Here is a 20323-nt window from a genome sequence, read left to right as displayed (position 1 = left end):
AATATCCACCAAAGAGCAAAAATGTTTCCAGAAAAAAATTGAATAAAAACTCATCAAAAAGTTGAATATATGCAGGTAAGCTACCAATAAAAACTACAGGTCATGGCGCAAAAACTTACACCTCTAAAAGCTCCATAGATCAAAAAATAAAAGCGTTATAAGAATACTAATAGAGAAAAATGGTTTTACATTTTTTGAAATAGTAAAATAAAACAGCAAAATAGTAAAATAAATCTGAAGTTTTATAAATCGTTGTAATCCTACTGACTTGATGATTATAATGTCTATTTTACCACAGGGCAAACTGTGTAAAGACAAAATGGAATTTATAATAATTATATCTATATCTATTTTTTACATTTATATTTTATATATACAAAGTACAATTTGTGCCACAAAAAAGTAAGACCGCATATGAGTCTGTAGGTGAGACAATACAAGTGCTATGGCCTTTTAAACACTAGGAGGAATAAACAAAAAGGCGCAAAAGCAAAAATCTGTTCTGTCCTTAAGTACTAGTTGTTACTGTTAACATCTCAGGTTAATTTACTTACAACAGTCAAGGGCAGAAATCACATTGAAACACTTAAATGGAATAGGAAAAAGGAGTATGTGACATCTGCAGACAAAAAGAGTGGTTACTAACCTGCAGAACTTTGCCTAAGAGATGGCAAGGGTCCCCTATCAAAGTTGCTTTGAGCTCCTCTGCTTTCCACATAGGTTCCTCGTGGGACGGCCTGAGCAGTCCAGTTTAGGAGACGAACACCCTCACGACGACTGTAGTTAACTAAACAAAAAGAAAACAAGACAGCAACAGAGAAGTTAGGCTAGGGCAAAGGAATGCAGATGGCCTTTCCAATATTACAGCATTTTATATATATATATATATATATATATATATATATATATATATATATATATATATATATATATATATATATATATATATTATATTATATGGGGCTACATTGCAATGTTCTAAAGCTGCTTTCTGATAGGTTGCCTTTGCTTTTACATCTTTTTTTTAGGTGGCTTAAAGGGCTTATCCAGCCTTATAAAATTGAAAGCCTCTTTCCTCACCTGATTAGAGGAAATGCCAGAAGTCAGACCCCACCAATTGAATACTGACGGCCTATTCTAAGGATAGGCCAATGATTTTGTAAGGTTGGATAACCCCTTTAAGATCTCAAACCTGTGCGATTGTAAAACATTTCAATAAAGTTGCACAACACATGTCCCTTTGGTCCAATGCACAGCAAGATGTCACAGTGGGTCAACAACTCTTTGTAAATTCAAATCCATGTTGAAACAATCAAATTAGGTTAATAGGATGATTCAATAGTTGGAGCTGACCTTTAGGAGCAGGAGGAGTGAAGAATCTGCTCTGGCTATGAAATGCCCCTCTGCCACCACGGTTTCCTGGAAATCCACCACGGGTGGAAACCTTCTGGGTAACTTTTGGAGGTCTCTTAGGTTGAGGTATTCCAACTTGGGGGACGACTTCTTTACGCTCAGCAGCCACAAAGTCATCCACGTGCATGGAAGGAGGGCGGCTTGTGTTCTGTTTCCTCTGCCTAAAGAGATCGTGGGGTCGCATTCCCTGTCCAAAGCCGCCTCTGCCCCTCCCACGTGGTGGAGGCACAAAGTGGGCTCTTTTGGCTGGTTCAATGTACTCAGACTTTCCACTATGAAAAAAGGAAAACGGGACAACAATTCAGACAACCAATAAAAAGAACAGGCCGCACCAGCCAGAGGCCATCTCCTACGCCTACAGAAAAGTCTGTTTTATTGCGTTATTACTATATTTTCCACATCATGTTCCTTTGTTGATGTCACCACTCCCCGCATTAATGAATGCAATTAACACTGCAGTCCATTGTGTATATAATAAATAATAATAATATATATATATATATATATATATATATATATATATATATATATATATATATATATATATATATAGACACACACACACACACACACAAACACGTACGTGTCAGGTACCCACCTAGTAATGAACGTCTCATGTTTGTGTTTTCCCAGTTTGAAACCTTTAGAGGCTTTTGTCCGACCCGGAGATGACGGCTCCAACAAGAAGGATTTTTCCAGTTCTGATTTTATGTCAAAGTCATTGCAACATTTGGCAGAAAGGTCAATTAAGTCAACTTTCATCTGCAATAAAATAGACCTTCTATTATGGCTTGTGTGTGTGCACAGGACATTGCAAATAAGAGAATTATAAATCAGCTGAAACGGTATAGTAAAAAGGGAAATGAACATACCAGGTCTAGGTCGACATCTGCTTCTTCAGGCTGGAAGGGGGAAAACGAGAAAGTCTTCAGCTGCTCGTCCATTACATCTGCTATAACATAGACAGTCCTGCAGGGCGAGAAACAGAAGATGCAATGATCATCATGTGCCAGAATCACAGACTATAAGACAAAGAGCACACAACAACCTAATATCTCCCACTACTCCTAATATATATGTATGAGCTGTAAACTTTTTTGCTATGAAAACATCTTGGCCTGGCTATCTATAACCCCTGGGCTGTTACCTGTTATTGAAAAGGTTCTGCAGGGAGTCTCCGGCTGGTAAAGCAGGCTCTAAATCTTGCTCACTTAATGGTACCGGCTCCTTAGTAGTTTCAAGAATCTGCCGGAATCCAGACACATTGTCCAGTAAAGACTCCAGACTGTCATCTTCTTTGGACTGCTCCTGGAAACACACAAATCAGCACAATCAGCACTGATCTCATTAAAAAAAATTTGGAAGAGGGGCAAAAAATTCCTTAAGGGTGCGTTCACACCTACAGGATCTGCAGCAGATTTGATGCTGTGTTCAGTTATTTAAATGAAATCTGCTGCAGAAAATCAGCTGCAGATCCTGTAGGTGTGAACGCACCATAAACCTACCAGAACAACTTTCTCTAGATCCAGTAGCAGGTTCTGTGCAGGGTCTTCCTTGTTGAGCAGCAGATGCTTCATCTCCCCTGGGCTGAGACCAAGAGTTTTTGACTGCTGAGCACCGTCCACTTCCATCATTCCTCCATCATCTCCACATGTCTGCCAATGACAATCAAAGGGTTAAACCAGAGCATAAAAAAAGTGACGCAAACTCATCCATTAGTTGTCCACCTGTGTGAAAAGCTTCGGAAACCAAAATTATGAGTTTGGACACATTGGGGGAGATTTATCAAACATGGCGTACAGTAAAACTGGCTCAGTTGCCCCTAGCAACCAATCAGATTCCACCTTTCATTTTCCAAAGAGTCTGTGAGGAATGAGAGGTGGAATCTGATTGGTTACTAGGGGCGACTGAGCCAGTTTCACTTTACACCATGTTTGATAAATCTCCCCCATTGTGTTAGGCTTACATGTAGTATTCGGTCAATATTTTTAGCCATAACCAGGAGAGGGACAGACAAAATCTTCAAGAAAAGATTTGCACCTTCTGTGATTTGGACCCAGTCCTGGTTTCCGGCTACAAACACAATGGTGAACCCTGGCTATTAGTAATCTCCAACTTGAATACAACCAAGTAACAGGGACCACAAGAGGAGAACACTCAGCAGCATCCAGTTTTCCTGGATGCTGCTGAGCCTTTTCCTCTTGATGTTCATTTACTGGTATCCATTACCAGTGGGATCAGGGAAATAGGATTAAAGTGACACTGTCACCCCCTTTTGTGCATTCTGACATCTCTACACAGGTGTAAAGGGTAAATTTCGCATTTTTCATACCTTATTTTATATCATACGTCATGGTGCTTGTTCAAGTAAAAAGTGTCCTTTTATCAACTGCAGATTGTGGCAATAGCGCCACTTAGCCCCGCCCACACTGGTCCAGTTGGCCCCGCCCCTTGACGTCCATTGGTTGGCTGCCGTAAAGGGGGTGGGGTCTAGACCTTTTGGCCAGCCTGTTCCAATGGTCGACGATGGGGCGCGGCCAACTGTGGCGTTGTGGGCGGGGCTAAGTGGAGCTAATGCCGCAAGGCCACGTCCACTTAATACAATCTGCAGTTGATAAAAGGACACTTTACTTGAAGAACAAGCATCATGACGTATGATATAAAATAAGGTATGAAAACCGCTAAATTTACGCTTTACACCTGTGTAGAGATGTCAGAATGCAAAAAGGAGGTGACAGTGTCACTTTAAGTAAGGGTTCATTTACACAGAAAGATCATCTGCCAAAGATTTGAAGACAAAGCCAGAAATGGATTTGAAAAGAGGAGAAATCTCAGGCTTTCCTTTTTGACCCGATCTCTGTTTACAGCCTGTTTCTGGCTTTGGCTTTAAAGTGACACTGTCACCCTCTTTTGGCATTTTGACTGCTCTGCACAGGTGTAAAGGGTAAATGTTACAGCTTTCATTACTTATTTTTTATAACACCTCATGGTGCTTGTTCTGGTAAAAAGTTGTTTTTATGACCTGTGGATTGGTATATGTGGGCGGGGCCTTGCGACCTTTGTGCCACATCCGTGACTTCACCGCTGCATAGGCCCCGCCCCTCACTGGCCATTGGTGTGGGACAATCTAGGTGGTGGGGCCTAGAGCTTTAGGCTGGCCCTTCCAATGGCTGCTGAGGGGGTGGGGCCTATGCAGTACAGTAAGTGGTGCTAGGGATGAGGCCCCGCCCACATATACCAATCCACAGGTGATAAAAACCACTTTTTACCAGGACACGCACCATGAGGTGTGATATAAAATAAGTAATGAAAGCTGTAACATTTACCCTTTACACCTGTGGAGAGCAGTCAAAATGCAAATAGGGGGTGAAAGTGTCACTTTAAATCTTTGGCAGATAATCTGTGTAAATGGACCCTTACACCTAAGAATTGTAAAATGCTGGAACCAACCAAAATGAATGAGACCAGCTACAGTGCCCTGAACAAAGGAATGGGGTGCCATTATGAAGAGGAAAATAACTGGCAACATATCCTAATAATATGTTACAACTTTAAACAATGGGAAGAACACTTTAGAATGGGGAATATAAGAATATCAGGTGTACTATACTTATCAAGCTCCACTTCTCCTTCCCCTTTTACTCAGTTTTGGAATAGACAGCTACTCCATGAATTTATACCTCCCTATGTTCTATACTATTCAATGCAACAAGACATTTACTTAAAAAAAAACAAAACTTCAATATAGTTCACCATCACTGAAAGGGCATAAATAGCTGCAAAAGGTTTACTTGCCAATGGATCAGAATTTAGTATCTGCCGCATGAAATCCAAGAAAGATGAGGCTAGCTCTCCGGTGTCCTTTCCAAACCCAGAAATTATTCGCTTGAGGAGTAGGAAGAGAGCATTGTTGTTTTTCCTGAGGGAGCTGAAGCAAAAATGTGCATTAAAAGACTTGCAAAATATCATCAATTCTATTAACTAAATTCCACAGAAATTCTATTAAAAGTTTTTTTTAACTGGAAACATTGCAGTTCTTAAACTAACCACTAGGTGTCAGCACTCGCACCAATATTAGCAGCAGCCTTTCTGGTTGGTGGGGCACAAACAACTCCAACACGTTATTCTCCAGCTGCTGTGAAACTACAACTATCAGCAAGCAAGAGCCTCATGCTTGAAATAGTAGTTTATCAGTATAATGGCTTGCTGTTATTTAATGGAAACATTTACAGTGGTACCTCGGTTTTTAAACTTAATTGGTTCCGGAAGTCAGTTTGAGAACCGAGCAGAGTGTTCCAATAGGAAATAATGTAAATGTGTTTAATTGGTTCCAGCAGCCACCAATAATTACCTACAGTATCCATATATTACATTGATAAGTGCCCAGTGTAATCTCCACAGTACAGCACTATATACTGTACAGGACATTATATACAACAAACATTTAACAGAACCAGCAATTATAGTACAGTAGTCACTAACTCCTCTCTCGTCCTTTACTGTATAGTGTCCCCCCCATCCCAGCACTGTAATGTATGGGAGATGGTGGTGCACTGCCTGTACTACTACTGTACTGTATATGCACTCCAGCAGCCTTATACAGTACTGTATGGGAGATGGCGGTGCGCTAGATGTACTACTGTACTATATATGCACTCCAGCAGTATTATACAGTACAAGACGTACTGTACTGTAGGTGAAGCCTCACCAGAGCTAAACTCACCAAGTACATCCCACCATTCACGCTCGTAAAAACGTTCTTCAAGACTGGGGGCCCCAAAAGTGTTTGAGAACCAAAGCAAACTTTCCTTGAAAATACTGTCTGAGTTCGAAGCAGTTTGAGAACTGAGGGACCACTGTATTGTTAGCCAAGAGGCTAAAAACCCAAGAGTACTCATACACAAACACAGTAGTAGTACTACTGTGTGTGGCACGTCAGATCAGGAGACCAGCCAGGTAAACAAAACAGGTCTCAAAACAGATTTTAAAAAATTTGACGGTCTTTAAATACAAAAACAATACAAGAACAAAAAACCAAACCCTTTAAATAGGTTATCCAGAGCTACAAAAACATGGCCACTTTCTTTCAGAGACAGCACTACTCTTGTCCCTAGTTTGGATGCAGGTTTTGTAACTCTGTTCCATTGAAGTGAATTGAGCTCAATTACAAACCACACCTGAACTGGAGAGCGGTGCTGTCTCTTAATAAAGAACCTGTTTCTACATGTGGCATAACTAAACCACCATCATGTCATCATGGGCTGCTGCCTGTCTTAATGCCACTTGCTCCCTCATTCTGGTTACAGCCACAAGAGCTGTCCGTTTTACCCAGTACACACAGCTTCCATAAATCAATATTATGTAAACAGCATAGCATCAAAAGTTATGCAGACAGTCTACAATGCTGCGCTGTGTTACTGCATCTCAGCTCCTGTTCACTTCAATGGGTGCCAAGTGGCAGTAACCTGGCAAGGTCAGTATAAAGTTTATAGAAGGGTTTCTGGCTCTTTACACCGTTTACATCTAATTGGCTGGGAGCTGGGACGCTGCAGAACTAAGAATTAGAGCATGGATAGAAGGCAGAAAGGTGATCACAGGATCGGGCAATGCAGAGTATAAAGTGTTACCATGAAGAGACATGCGTTGGCATAGGAGCCGTAAACACAAAAAACAGATACTTTTAAATAAAGTTATTTGTAATGTGGCCTCATTTCTGATTCCTTGAAGGTGGTCCCACATTTTAAGAGCGGTCATGGGTTATAGCTGTATTGACATTTTTTACTTTGTTTAAAGGGGTACTCCGGGCCGGGGGGTATTTTTTAGGATCGCCGGGGAGGGGGTGGAAATTGAAGTCGGAGGTCACTTACCTCCCCCGTTCCAGCGCCGGTATCGCGTCGCCCGGTACTCCCGTCCCGCGGCCTCTTCCTGGTCAGAGCTGCCGCATGAGACGTGACGGAACGGCGATCCTCAAAAATACCCCCCGGCACGGCGTACCCCTTTAAGTCATCTATCGCTTCAATCCATAAAAAAAAGATTCCCATGAATAAAAACCATTTATGGTTCCATTGTTACCTCTTCAAGTGAAAGAACCCAAAATCGTGCTCCGAAAGGAACATCATAGTCCTGATACAGGTAAGGAGGGTGGTGTAGCTGCTGTCACTATTAGCTAAGGTTTCCATCAAGCAGTCACAGATGGAAGGAAGATGATCTTTGCTGGGTAAGGAGTTAGTTAGCTGATCTGCTTCTGATGCTGAAGCTTCTCCTGAGGTGGGTATGATCAGAGCAATGTCCTAAAAGTTCATTTAAAAAAAAAAAAAAAAAAAATCACTACAGCGGCTGAAGCAATTACAGAAAAGCCTGCGCTCACGAGAAGTAATTGAAAGAATACCTGGTCACAGAGGTACTGAACAATGGAGGCAGCATACTCCGCACATTGCTGGTGGATGACGTTGTCACCTGCCGATTTTATTAACGTCAGTAGCTCTTGGAAGACTTCAGTATATCGCTCATCGCCTTTTCCTCCATTTATAAGGTGTAAAATTGCTACTTTACAGGCTCTGTGGGCAGCCAGAGAGTCGAGAAGAGCGAGCAGTCGAGCTGTCTGACCCGTGCACTGCTTCTCCTTGTCTTCTGGGTTACTGAAACAGCGTACAGCACATTAATCTCCAAAATCCAACAACTATATCACAGATCTAGAAAGGGTTATCAACAAGTCTTAAGTTATTATACAGTTGAAGCTTAGAAAATAACTTTCAAGCAGGAGTAATAGTCGGCAAACAAGGCCCCTTGCACCCTTGTGTTTAGTCTGTGAAACATCAGCTGTATGGTGGCAGCATCTTATAGACTGAAAACATCCCTGTGACTGGAAATCGCATCATAACCCATTATGTAGAGAGCACAGGATAGGGAAAAAATTAGCAGATAGGTCAGGGTTCAACTGCAGGGACCCCCACTGCTTAAAGTGTCACTGTCGTTAAAATTTTTATTGCAGAAATCAAAAATACAGGCGATTTAAAAAAAAACTTTGTAATTGGGTTTATTAGCCAAAAAATGAATTTTTATTATGAAAAAGCAATTTGAAGCTCTCCCTCTGTCTTTATGGTTTTCCTATGGAGAAGAAAGTAGAGGCAGCAAAACAGAACAAAGAGTTAATTTACATTCACATCATGGGCTCTCTCCTCTGACAGTCACCACTGACCTATCTGACCACTGAATAGCACTGTGAATAGCTCCCCTGCTGTGTTATCCTTTGTTCTCGCTCTCTGCTGCCGGCTAATCTCTCTCCTCCCCCCTCCCCCCTTCATAGACCAGACAGATCCGACTGATGAAAAAAACTGTCGAGATTTCCTGATTCTGAGCAGTGGATGACAGAAAGGAGAGGAGGGGGGACCTGGGAAAGGGCTTTTTACATGCAGATAATGGCATATTTGCCTAATAAACCCAATTACAAAGTGTCTTAAAATCGCCTGGACTATTGATTTCTGCAAAAAAAAAAAAAGAAAAGAAAAAAAGAAATGACACTAAGAGAAGTGACACTTTAAGAGAATGAGAACAGAGGTCACTTGTGTCCCAAAAGAATGGAGGAGCAGTGTGCATGCTCGACCTCCAGTTAATTTACACACTGTTGGATCTTCAAACATAGCCAAGTTTAGTGGTCACCAATGGTTCGGAGGTTCAGAGCATAAATGCAGCCATAACTGAGCATGGGTGCTGCTGCTCCATTTACTCAGGGCACAAGAGCCTGCCCATCTCCATCCTTGGGGGTCCCAGAGGTCAGACCACCACTGATGAACTAGTCAGTACAAGCACTACTTTGATCATTAAATAAGCTGTGAACATTCATTTCATGCTTTATGTTTATTGGACCTATGCGAGTTAACCACTGAAATACTCACTGGACAAATATTTTGTACATGTCTGCAATATGTAGCATTGCTAAAATACATGTGCTCTACTAGGACCAACAAGGAAAAATCTGTGACATACCTCTGCAGGTCTTCTACAATAAGATCTAGGACTGTGCGCATAATTAAGAGAGTGGTGGGAGAGGCCAGGTCACACAACTGAACACAGATGCGTCTGACCATATGCTGGAGGGGCTGACACGAAGACCCAGCGAAGGACCTGATGATATCCTGCAGCAGCTTGGACTGTACATGCAGGTGCATGCTCCACAGCTTCCTGGTGTTCAGCGCCACCGCAATGTCCTGTGGTTCAATAGCCTAAAAGAAAACACAAAACCTTTAAGCTCTAGAACGAATAGCCGCTACTTGCTGTCCAATCCTGTGACCATCTGCCATTAAAAAAAAAGCACACAAAGTGCCAGCTACTTACCTGAGTGGTCTGCATTGGCAATGGTAAGGGAAGAAGCTCTGACAGAATAATAAGTCCAGAGAAGAAGCCCTCGGGTGCTTTTAGGACAGAGCTAAGCACCTCTTTAAGCATGAGTGACCAGGTGTTGTTGGCCAGAGTCTCCTCAGAGATAGTCAGCTGTTCATTGACTCCTTGTGTAAAGGTCAGGAGGATATCTATGATATCACTCTGAATTTTCTGCTCCTCTCCGTCAAGCCTTCCAGAAAGAGGTATGGAACACAACAGCATATGCAACGTGACCAGAGTGGACGGCACCCGCATGTCTTTAAATTCAAAGCTGCCACCTCTCAAGAGCTCTGTGAGCATTGTCTTGAGCAATGACAGAGTGCAGCGAGCCAAAGAGATGGTTACTGCTTTATACAGTGTGGTCCCAAGGTTGACGTGCAGCCTCCATGGCTGGATGAGAATGCTGTTCATTTTCTGAAGGATCCGTATAAAGGTGTCAAGTCCCTCAGCAGAGAAGAGCTGAATGACGGCAAGATTCCACTTCAGGTCCTTCTGCTGTCCTGCAATAGGAAAATACAGAGGAATATAAATATTGTATATGGCTCAAGGGTCAATGACATTCCATAGTGATATCATATGCCTCAATAGTGTCACAGAATAAACCTGTACTTAGGATAGAGAAGAAAGAGCTCTTCCCTGTTAGTACAGACTTCTCTTCAGGAAACCTGTCCTGACAGCAGTTCTCATGTTTCAGAATTCCATAATCTGTAACCCAACATCCCACTTTCTCCCTTACAATAATTCTCTATGATGTTAATGCATTGCAAAATTGTTTGGACAGAAGGACAGGCCTATACCTACCTTCAACAGGAGCAGGTGGACAAGCCACGTGGCAAAGAACCCTCAGAGCAGTCAGCAGTCCCATACCTTCCGGAGCCATAAGATTGTCCAGGTTCTAGAAATAACCGCACATTAGGTAGGTCAGTGAAAGCCGAGAAAGAAACTGGTTATTTAGTTCAAGCAACTGAAAAAGCTATTTTTCCATGGTAAATATCAGAGTTGCTGTAGACTGTCAGCTCAGAACCTTTTACTTTCTGGTCTCATACAATCACTTCACATGCAATCATGCATTTACTTTCATTTTCTTACGTAGGAATAAACCAATATATCTTTATTTTGTTCTGTAGCTTTGATGCCTTTAGGCTACATAAGTCATATTATATGAAAAACCAGCACTTGTTTGTATAACAATTTGGTAATGTATAGATGGCGGTGACAAGCTGCAGCCAATTGGAGGAAGAAATTCTTATCGGCCGTTTACACAAAGCGATAATTCGCTCAACTGATCGTTTAACGATTTTGAAAAAATTATTTGGTTTTTATAATGATCAGCGTTTAGGCGAATAAATTGTTAGAAAAATCGTTAGTGCGATCGTTTTCACCCTTAACTTTCATTGTATCTGATGGCCTGTAAAAAATTCAAACCATAGTTAACAAATATATGTTCCTAAAAATTGCTCCATTCCCAGGCTTATAGTGCTTTTATCCTTTGGTCTATGGGGCTGCGTGAGGTGTCATTTTTTGCGCCATGATGTGTTCTTTCTATTGGTACCTTGATTGCGCATATGCGACTTTTTGATCGCTTTTTATTACAATTTTTCTGGATTTGATGCCACCAAAAATGCGCAATTTAGCACTTTGGGATTTTTTGCGCTCACGCCATTTACTGTGCGAGATCAGGAATGTGATTAATCGTTTGGGCGATTACAGACGTGGCGATGGCAAACAGGTTTGTTTGTTTATTTTTATTAATAACATGGGAAAAGGGGGGTGATTCAAACTTAGGGGAGGGGGCTTTTTATTAATAATAACACTTATTTGTACTTTTACACTTCTACTAGAAGCCCCCCTGGGGTTAGGGTTATTCCCCCTTGGGGTTAGGGTTATTCCCCCTTGGGGTTAGGGTTATTCCCCCTTGGGGACTTTAGTATAAGTGCACTGATCTCTCATACAGATCTATGCTGCATAGATATGCAGATAGATTGAGCACATCGATTGCTTCCGGCTGCTGCCCCGGACGGGGTAAGATGTGTGGATCGCTCCTCCAGGACAAGAGGAGTCCCGGAGGAGCGATCCTCCCCACTAGACACCAGGGAATGGCTGCATAAAGTAATCAGATACAGCTGTCAACTTCGACAGCTGCAAAAGATTACCGTATTAGCGGGCACAGCGATCGGACGCCCCGCTCTGAACACATGGAGGCGGCCCTGGACGTACGGGTACGCCCAGGGTCGCCTAACGGTTAAGATCGCTTAAGCCCATCTCACACACAGGGTGAATCTTTGAAAGACTGTTTACATGAAGCGATCTGCAAATTTTTTGCGAATTACCAACGGCGATTTGAGAACATGTTGAAAGATTGCTGTGAATGATTTCTTGCTTGACGTTTGATCGTTCGCTGTGTTTACACGAGCCGATTATCGCTCAAATGCAATCATTATATTGCGAAAATTTGAACGATAATCGTTTCATGTAAACGCACCATAAGTTAGTTTACTAATGGACTACATCCAGTACTTCACTGGGCTTGAATAAAAACCTCCGCACATTAAAGATCCAAGCACCTGTCACCTGGAGAGGCGTATTACTTACCTGTTTGATATAATCGATTAGGCCAGGAATACAGTTAATCTCAAACCGAATACTTTTCACTGGCTCCAGCCACTTTGCAAGCTCTGAAATAGAAAAATCTGCTATCAGGGAGCCTGAATTACAATAAATATACTAAGAAAATCTAAGGAAAATAGCCAACTGCAAAACTCCCTACAAACAAAAAGGACTCATGAGGAAAGATTTTACAAAGTCCCCTGAATGTCACATGCATGAAAGCCAGCAGCCCTCATAGATGACATGAACCTCAGGCTATAAGCTCTTACCCTGTAGCTTGGCGTTGTTCTCATCCCCTTTGCAGAGCTTCATTAAAGGCGCGGAGTGAGTTTCAAGCATCTGAACATCATTGGATGTTTGCACCACCAGCAACACAAGCAGACACGCGTAGTTATAAGCCACAGACTTCTTGGACTTTGTGTCACTGAAGGTCAGAAACAATATTTGTCCATCTCAAAAAACATTACATATGCAGGTAAGGCAAAAATAGAAACTCATTTAAAAGGGAACTTGTCAGAGATTCCTCCCCCCCCCCCCCCCCCCCCCAAAAAAAGAGGGCCCCGCATACATACCCGGCTCCTGCGTGTCCAGCCGTGGAGGTCTGGCCGTCGGCTCAGCTGCTCGCTCTATATGCAAATGAGTGAAGACGAGTCCACATGGCCATAGGAAAATGACAGGAGCAGTGATTTCCTATGGCCATTGGACTCATCTCCACTCATTTGCAAATTGCGTGCACAGATGAGCCGATTTCCAGGTCTCCACGACAGGACCAGCACTGGGAGCGAGACAAGCAGGAGCAGGAACTCTCACACCTCTGTGACAAATTCTTTTTTTATTATGAAGACAGCACCCATTTACTTCCCAGGACAGCTATAAAACCCGAATGAGGCAGACTCCACACCATAGAAAATTAGAACCCGACTAAACACCATCAAAGAATCTAGGTACAAGTGTAGAAGAAATCTACCGCAGATTGTGTCAAATTCTACTGGAATTTGCAGATTTAAAGGTTTTCTCTAATTTTAAAATTCTCTGGGGTCCTAAATAAACTTATAGAGGAAACCTGACATTATCTGTCTCTCTGCAGCGCCCCCACAGGAGAAACAAAGCATTACATTATACTCCCCTCAACCCAATGTGCGGTCACTCTGCAGGACCTGTCCTGTATTATTAGCACATGAGGAGGATCCTAAACAAACCACTACCTTTAACCCCTTAAGGACAGCGGGCGTACAATTACGTCCCCGCTGCCTGGGCCTCGAGGCAGGAGGGCGTAAATGTACGCCCTGCCGCTGTCCTGGGCTATGTAGCAAGCTCACGACTGCAATCTCGTAGCCGCCCACCATTAACCCCTTAAACGTCGTGATCGTATCTCCAGACACTTACCGATCGGGACCCCAGCAGCGTGTCTGTGGGGGTCCCGATCGTATGGCCTGACTGCCAGAGGTCTGCTCCTTACCTCCGTGCAGTCTGATCTTCTGGTAGAGAGTCTGCCACAGGCCACAGGCAGGCTCTATCAGAAGATCACAGATAACACTGATCCCTGATATGCTATTGCATAGCAGTGATCAGTGTTACTGATCCAATGTATGAAAAAGATAGTTCCCTAAGGGAACTATAAAAGTGTAAAAAAAATAAAAATAAATGTTTTACAAAATGCCCCATAGCCCCTCCCCCAATAAAAGTGAAAATCACCCCCCCTTTCCATTTTATACATAAAACACATAAAAATAAGTTAATTAGCATATAATATACTGTAACGTGCGTAATCGTCCAATCTATTAACCCCTTGCCTCTAAAGCCTGTTTTGGCCTTAATGACCAGGCTCCAGAGATTGTTTTTTCGTCACATATGACACTATATATTAGTAGCAAATTTGGTCACTACTTTGTGTATTTTTTGTGAAAAACATCAAAATATCATGAAAAATTTGAAAATTTTGCATTTTATGAACTTCTGAAATTCTCTGCTTCTAAATAAGGAAGTCATAGCACATAAATTAGTTACTAAATCACATTACCAATATGTCCTCTTTATTCTGGCATAATTTGGGAAACATTTTACTTTTTTAGGGTGTTACGGGGCTTAGAAATTTATCAGCAAATTATCACATTTTGTGAAAATTTCCAAAACTAATTTTTTTTAGGGACTGGTTCTTTTTTAAATGGATTTAGAAGGCTTGTATACTGGAAACCCCCATAAGTGACCCCATTTTGGAAACTAGACACCTTAAAGAATTAATCTAGGGGTATAATGAGCATTTTAACCCTACAGGGGCTGGAGGAAAGTATTCACAATTAGGCCGTAAAAAAAATCTAAAATTTAAATTTTCAAATATATACGTTTAGATTAAAGTTTCTCATTTTCAAAAGGAACATGAGAAAAAAAGCATGCCAAAATTTGTAACGCAGGTTCTCCTGAATACAACGGTACCCCAGATGTGGGCGTAAACCACTGTATGGGCACACAGCCGGGCTCAGAAGGAAAGGACCGCCAATTAGCTTTTTTTTAATGCAGATTTTGCTGAAGAAGTTTCTGAGCGCCAGGTGCATTTGCAGAGCACGAAACACGAATTCTTCCAATAATATGTTCGTTTAGTTTGAAATTTCTCAATTTCACAAGGAACAGGAGAAAAAAAGTACCCCAAAATTTGTAACGCAGGTTCTCTTGAGTGCAACGGTACCCCATATGGGGGCATAAACCACTGTATGGGCACACAGCCGGTCTCAGAAGGGAAGGACCGCCAATTAGCATTTTCAGTTCAGATTTTGCTGAAGAAGTTTCTGAGCGCCAGGTGCGTTTGCAGAGCCCCTGTAGTGTCCGCAGAAGAGAACCCCCCCAAAAGTCACCCCATTTTGGAAAGTACACCCCTCAAAGAATTGATCTTGGGGTGTGGTGACCATTTTGACCTCACAGGTATTAGAGGAAAGTATTCAAAATAAGACAGTAAAATTGAAAAACTAGAACTTTTCCAATAATATGTTCGTTTAGTTTGAAATTTCTCAATTTCACTAGGAACAGGAAAGAAGCTGCATGCCCAAATCTGTAACGCAGGTTCTCCTGAGTAGAACGGTACCCCATATGTGGGCATAAACCACTGTATGGGCACCCAGCAGGGCTCAGAAGGGAAGGAGCGCCAATTAGCATTTTCAGTACAGATTTTTCCGAAAAAGTTTCTGAGCGCCAGGTGCGTTTGCAGCGCCCCTGTAATGTCTACAGAATAGAACCCCAGCAAAAGTCACCCCATTTAGGAAAGTACACCCCCGAAAGAATTCATCTTGGGGTGCAGTGAGTGGTTTGACCCCACAGGTATTAGAGGAAAGTATTCAAAATAAGACAGTAAAAATGAAAAACTCGAATTTTTCCCATTATATGTTTGTTTAGTTAAAAATTTCTTAATTTCACGAGAATGGGAGAAAAAAAACGTACCCCAAAATCTGTAACGCAGCTTCTTCTGAGTAAAACGGTACCCCATATGTGGGCATAAACCACTGTATGGGCACACAGCAGGGCTCAGAAGGAAGGGAGCGCCAATTTGCTGGATCAAAACCGCAGCTAGTAATGGTTATTAGAATAGCGCAGTTACTAAAATACAATAAAAAATGAGATTACAGGTAACGTGCGGTGGTCACGGCCAACGTGCGGTGGTCACGGCCAACGTGCGGTGGTCACGGCCAACGTGCGGTGGTCACGGCCAACGTGCGGTGGTCACGGCCAACGTGCGGTGGTCACGGCCAACGTGCGGTGGTCACGGCCAACGTGCGGTGGTCACGGCCAACGTGCGGTGGTCACGGCCAACGTGCGGTGGTCACGGATAAACTGAAGTGCTTATAGGTAATCTGGGAGGGGTACCTGTAATTTGGGGTCGTTACAGGCAATCTGGCGTGGTTACGGGCAATCTGGACAGGGTCACTGGCAATTTGGGGTGGTTAGAGGCAACGTGCGGTGGTCAGAGGCAACGTGCGGTGTTTACGGGCAATCTGGGGGGTTACGGCAATCGGGGCTGATTACGCACCATCTGGAGGGGGTCACTGGCAATTCGGGGTGGTTACGGTCAACGTGCCCCATATGACTCCGTAGGTGAAAAAATAAAAGCGCTATAAGAGTCTCTGTAGGGCCAATTTAAATATACCTATTTGCAAAAAAAAGTTTTACTGCTAATAGAAATATTAAAACGTTAGAAAAGCTAGTAAACCTGCATATCGCTGTGTTCAGACTGACCTATAGAATAAAGAAAAATGTCAGTTTTACCGTAAAGTGCATTACCTAAACATGGAAGCCCCCCAAAATTTGCGGAATTAACATTATTTGACCCAAATTCACCCCATAAATTATATTTTGGGGGCTCAGTCATTAATTTTATGGCAGATTGAAAGATGCCATTACAAAGTACACCTGTTCCTGAAAAAAACAAGACCTCACATAAATAAAATCGTAATGGGTCTTAGAAGGCGAGGAGGAAAGAACGAAAACGCAAAAGTGGCAATTGGCCCGGTCCTTAAGGTCATTTCAGGCCCGGTCCTTAAGGGGTTAACTACAACTTATTAAAAGAAAGAAAAAGTTTGGATTAATTCAAATAATTTGTGCTAAATAAACCATAGGTGAACCTTAAAAGCAAAAAAAAAAAAAAACCACACTGAATATATTACCCAAGGGCTTCCTTAGAGCAGATCTCCATTAAGGTTATGAGGCACTGCAGGTTCTTGTCAAGGCTAAAGACATGAGCCACCGCAGACCTGCCGATGGGATTGAAGGTGATTAGGTAAAGGTTGTGCAGTATGCCCAGCAGGTTGGCCTGGTCAGCCTCCTCTGTGGCTGTACAATGTTGAAAGTGGTGAAAGAGCTCAGAGATGTATTGCAGAGCCTGGGTGGCATGCAGAAGCCACAGGGCACACGAGTCTTCATTGTTCCCCTCTGACTGCAGATTGTCATCCTGATCCTGTTCGGACGCCTGGCAGAGCGCTCTGGCAATCAGATTTGTTGCTTCATTCTCAAACAAAAGGAACAGGAGTCCTTTCTGAGACTGTGCCAGGAGCTGCAGTGTCTCCCTAATAGCCGTAACTATACCGGGGTGGGAACAAGTCCCTGGTAAAGATAGAAACAAAGTAGCCGATTCCAGGAACTGGTGATTGTGGAGATACCTGGGAGAAGAAAGAAAGAAACATTAGAAAACAAAACTTTTATATAAAGCCCCCTAAAACTCTAATATCCCACCACACTAATATGATGTCCAGCAGGAAGTGGAGTACGCTTCCCAGTCTGACACAGTGCTCTCTGCTGCCACCCCTGTCCATGTCAGGAACTGTCCAGAGCAGGAGGGGATTTTTATGGGGATTTGCTACTGCTCTGGACAGTTCCTGACATGGACCGAGGTGGCAGCAGAGAGCACTGTGCCAGACTTCAGAGAATACATTGGTTCCTGTAGGGCATACAGCAGCTGATAAGTACTGGAAGGCTAGAGATTTTCCAATAGAAGTTATTTACAAATCTATATACCTTGGTGACACTATTTTTTTTCTCAGTCATCTCTTTCATGCTGCTCAAATCAGCATGGAATCTCCCTGCCATCTATAACAGATCTCTTGGAAAAACCCGCTGCGGACACCCCAATGACTCATAGTTCGAGCAGCATAAAAGTAATGACATGTTATCTTTAAAGTGTCCCTGTGTTTTTTTTGTTTTTTTTTTGCAGAAATCAATAGTTTTAAGAAACTTTGTAATTGGGTTTATTAGGCAAATATGCCATTATCTGCCTTCAGAAATCCCCCCTCCCTTCCTCTCTCTCATTCACTGCTCATTATCAGGAAATCTCGACTCTTTTACATCAGTCGAGTCCTGTGTAGCCTATGGAGAGGGAATGGGGGAGGAGAGAGGAGGGAGATTAGTCGGCAGCAGAGAACAAAGGATTACACAGGGGGACCTGTGTGAAAGTCGGTATTCAGAGGTCAGTGCTGACTGTCAGAGGAGATAGCCCAGTGATGTAGCTGTAAATTAACTGTTTGTTGTCCTGTTTTGGTGCCTCATCTCCCTCAATCCCTCCCCTCTCCATAAGAGAACCACGAAGACAGGGGGGAGAACTTCAAACTGCTTTTTCATGATAAAAATGCATTTTTTGGCTAATACACCCATTTGCAAAGTTTTGCAAAAATTAACACTTCAATGACCAGGACTTATACTACTGGATTTCCACAAGAGCCAAGCCACATTTAGAAGCCAAATCGACAGCCCACCCATGAGACATCAAGACAACCTCTCTAAACACTGTCAATTTAGTGCCTGGCCATTACAAATACAGTCAATGGGGAATGTTGTATTACTTGGTGGCCATAGTTCTGCTTTCTATGCAATGCTCAGCTGGGCGCATCACAGTGTCTCCCAATTCCAGCTCACAACAGGGGGGAGAGTGCCTCTATAGCCATAATCTCCAGCTGTTGCAATACTACAACTCTCAGCATACCAATGGCTGTCAAAGAGGGCTGCTGTGTATCATCATCATCATACAGGTCCATTGGGCACCACATTCTAAGAAAGCACAAATCTGTGACAACATACAACCTTACCTATACAGGACAGGATAAGGGTCATCTCGTTCCGGGGGGCCAGTAATTCTGGCAGAAGTCGGGAAAGACTTCACAGGAGGCTGGATCATAGTGTGAGGTGCAATCTCTAAAAGGTGAAAAATCTCATTGAGAAAACCAAGAAGTTTCTCCAAGTCTCCTTCACTTATATTAAAAGACTCCAAGAAATGATCCATATCCATGGGAACCTCCACCTCGCTGTCATAGTCCCGGCTCGGCCTCTCTGGTGCGGCCGGCGTTTCCTGATCAGGATCTCGGCTGTCAGTGGCAGGTGGGGCAGGAGTGCTGTCGGCTAACTGATCCGCCATTCTCTTTACATCAGAAAGGATTTCATAAAAATGACACTTCTGAAGGACGGCAGAGCAAGCTGTGAAAACCCTGACTGTCTGATCCATCAAGATCAGCTCCAGTAGCCTCTGGTAAGCACTTTTCCCTTGTGAATCGGAAGGATTCTTCAGAAACGCATCCATTCCCTCGGTTGTGCTGATTATGCCGTCCAGAGATTTAAAGGCATTTAGTTTGAGGGATGACGACACATGATCGGCAAACAAGAGTTCATATAGCTTGCCAATGACATCTGCCTTCAATAGAGAATCCATAGCCCGAGTGCCACACTCTGCCAAGGCTGACACCAGCTTAGTACCTGCTTTCAGCTGCCGGACATTCAGTGCAATTGGTTGTTGGAGAGCAAGCTGTAAGTCCAATGCTTGCATGGCCCAGTCTACCAACTGGCTTAGATGGTCTCGACTGGGCTCTTTAAGTTCGAGAAAACTCAATCCTTTAACTATTAAGCTAGGTACTTCTTCCAGCGCTGTGACCCACTTTGCACCTCTATCATCTTGATAGAGATCGAGAAGTTCCAATAACTTTACCGACACCTCACTAGCTCCAGAAGTATCCTTGTCAAGGTCCTGGTCCTTCAACTTGCTAATTTCGTTCTCAAAAGCAGTTCTGTACGGACAGCTAAAGTAAAGAAGGGGACCCAAGTCTCGATCATAAGGATCATAAGTCATAGTGGGTACAGATGCTAAATCCTCTGGTGTGTAGTCAATGTCAAAACTTGGATACTTAAATGCCTCCCGTTCAAAGTCCGCAATCCCGTCTTCATCACTCGAAATCTGTTCATATCCATCATCCCCTGCAATCCACAAAAGCTTACGTTAGATAAGGAAAGATACAGGATGGTAAACTGAAGCAGATAACCATAATAAACAATGAGATAAATTTGTTTATATATACACACAACGTGTACAAAAAATGAGCTGGAATCTAATAGGTTATTAAGTGCAACAGAGTCATACGTGACAAGTGTCTTCTTAAATAACTGCACTCCACTCTTCCTATAG

General features: G+C 42.8%; 1 protein-coding gene across 1 annotated transcript in view; it reads right to left on the bottom strand.

Annotated features, from left to right (window-relative positions):
• VIRMA (vir like m6A methyltransferase associated) overlaps positions 1–20323 on the bottom strand; it is a 31361-nt gene that overhangs the window by 2478 nt on the left and 8560 nt on the right. Inside the window, exons 8-23 of the mRNA XM_069957289.1 lie at positions 18960–20115; positions 17049–17540; positions 12669–12823; positions 12385–12467; positions 10594–10687; positions 9748–10292; positions 9400–9635; positions 7802–8051; positions 7486–7703; positions 5209–5341; positions 2919–3068; positions 2561–2721; positions 2286–2382; positions 2012–2175; positions 1354–1685; positions 647–787 (exon numbers count right to left, since the gene is read on the bottom strand). Of these exons, the coding sequence (XP_069813390.1) occupies positions 647–787; positions 1354–1685; positions 2012–2175; positions 2286–2382; positions 2561–2721; positions 2919–3068; positions 5209–5341; positions 7486–7703; positions 7802–8051; positions 9400–9635; positions 9748–10292; positions 10594–10687; positions 12385–12467; positions 12669–12823; positions 17049–17540; positions 18960–20115 (4407 nt within the window). The remainder of the gene's footprint in view (positions 1–646; positions 788–1353; positions 1686–2011; positions 2176–2285; positions 2383–2560; positions 2722–2918; positions 3069–5208; positions 5342–7485; positions 7704–7801; positions 8052–9399; positions 9636–9747; positions 10293–10593; positions 10688–12384; positions 12468–12668; positions 12824–17048; positions 17541–18959; positions 20116–20323) is intronic.

Source organism: Dendropsophus ebraccatus, chromosome 2, assembly GCF_027789765.1.
Source record: "Dendropsophus ebraccatus isolate aDenEbr1 chromosome 2, aDenEbr1.pat, whole genome shotgun sequence".
Taxonomy (NCBI): Eukaryota; Metazoa; Chordata; class Amphibia; order Anura; family Hylidae; genus Dendropsophus; species Dendropsophus ebraccatus.
The sequence above is the reverse complement of the archived record's forward strand: the minus strand, read 5'-3'. Positions and strand labels throughout refer to the sequence as shown.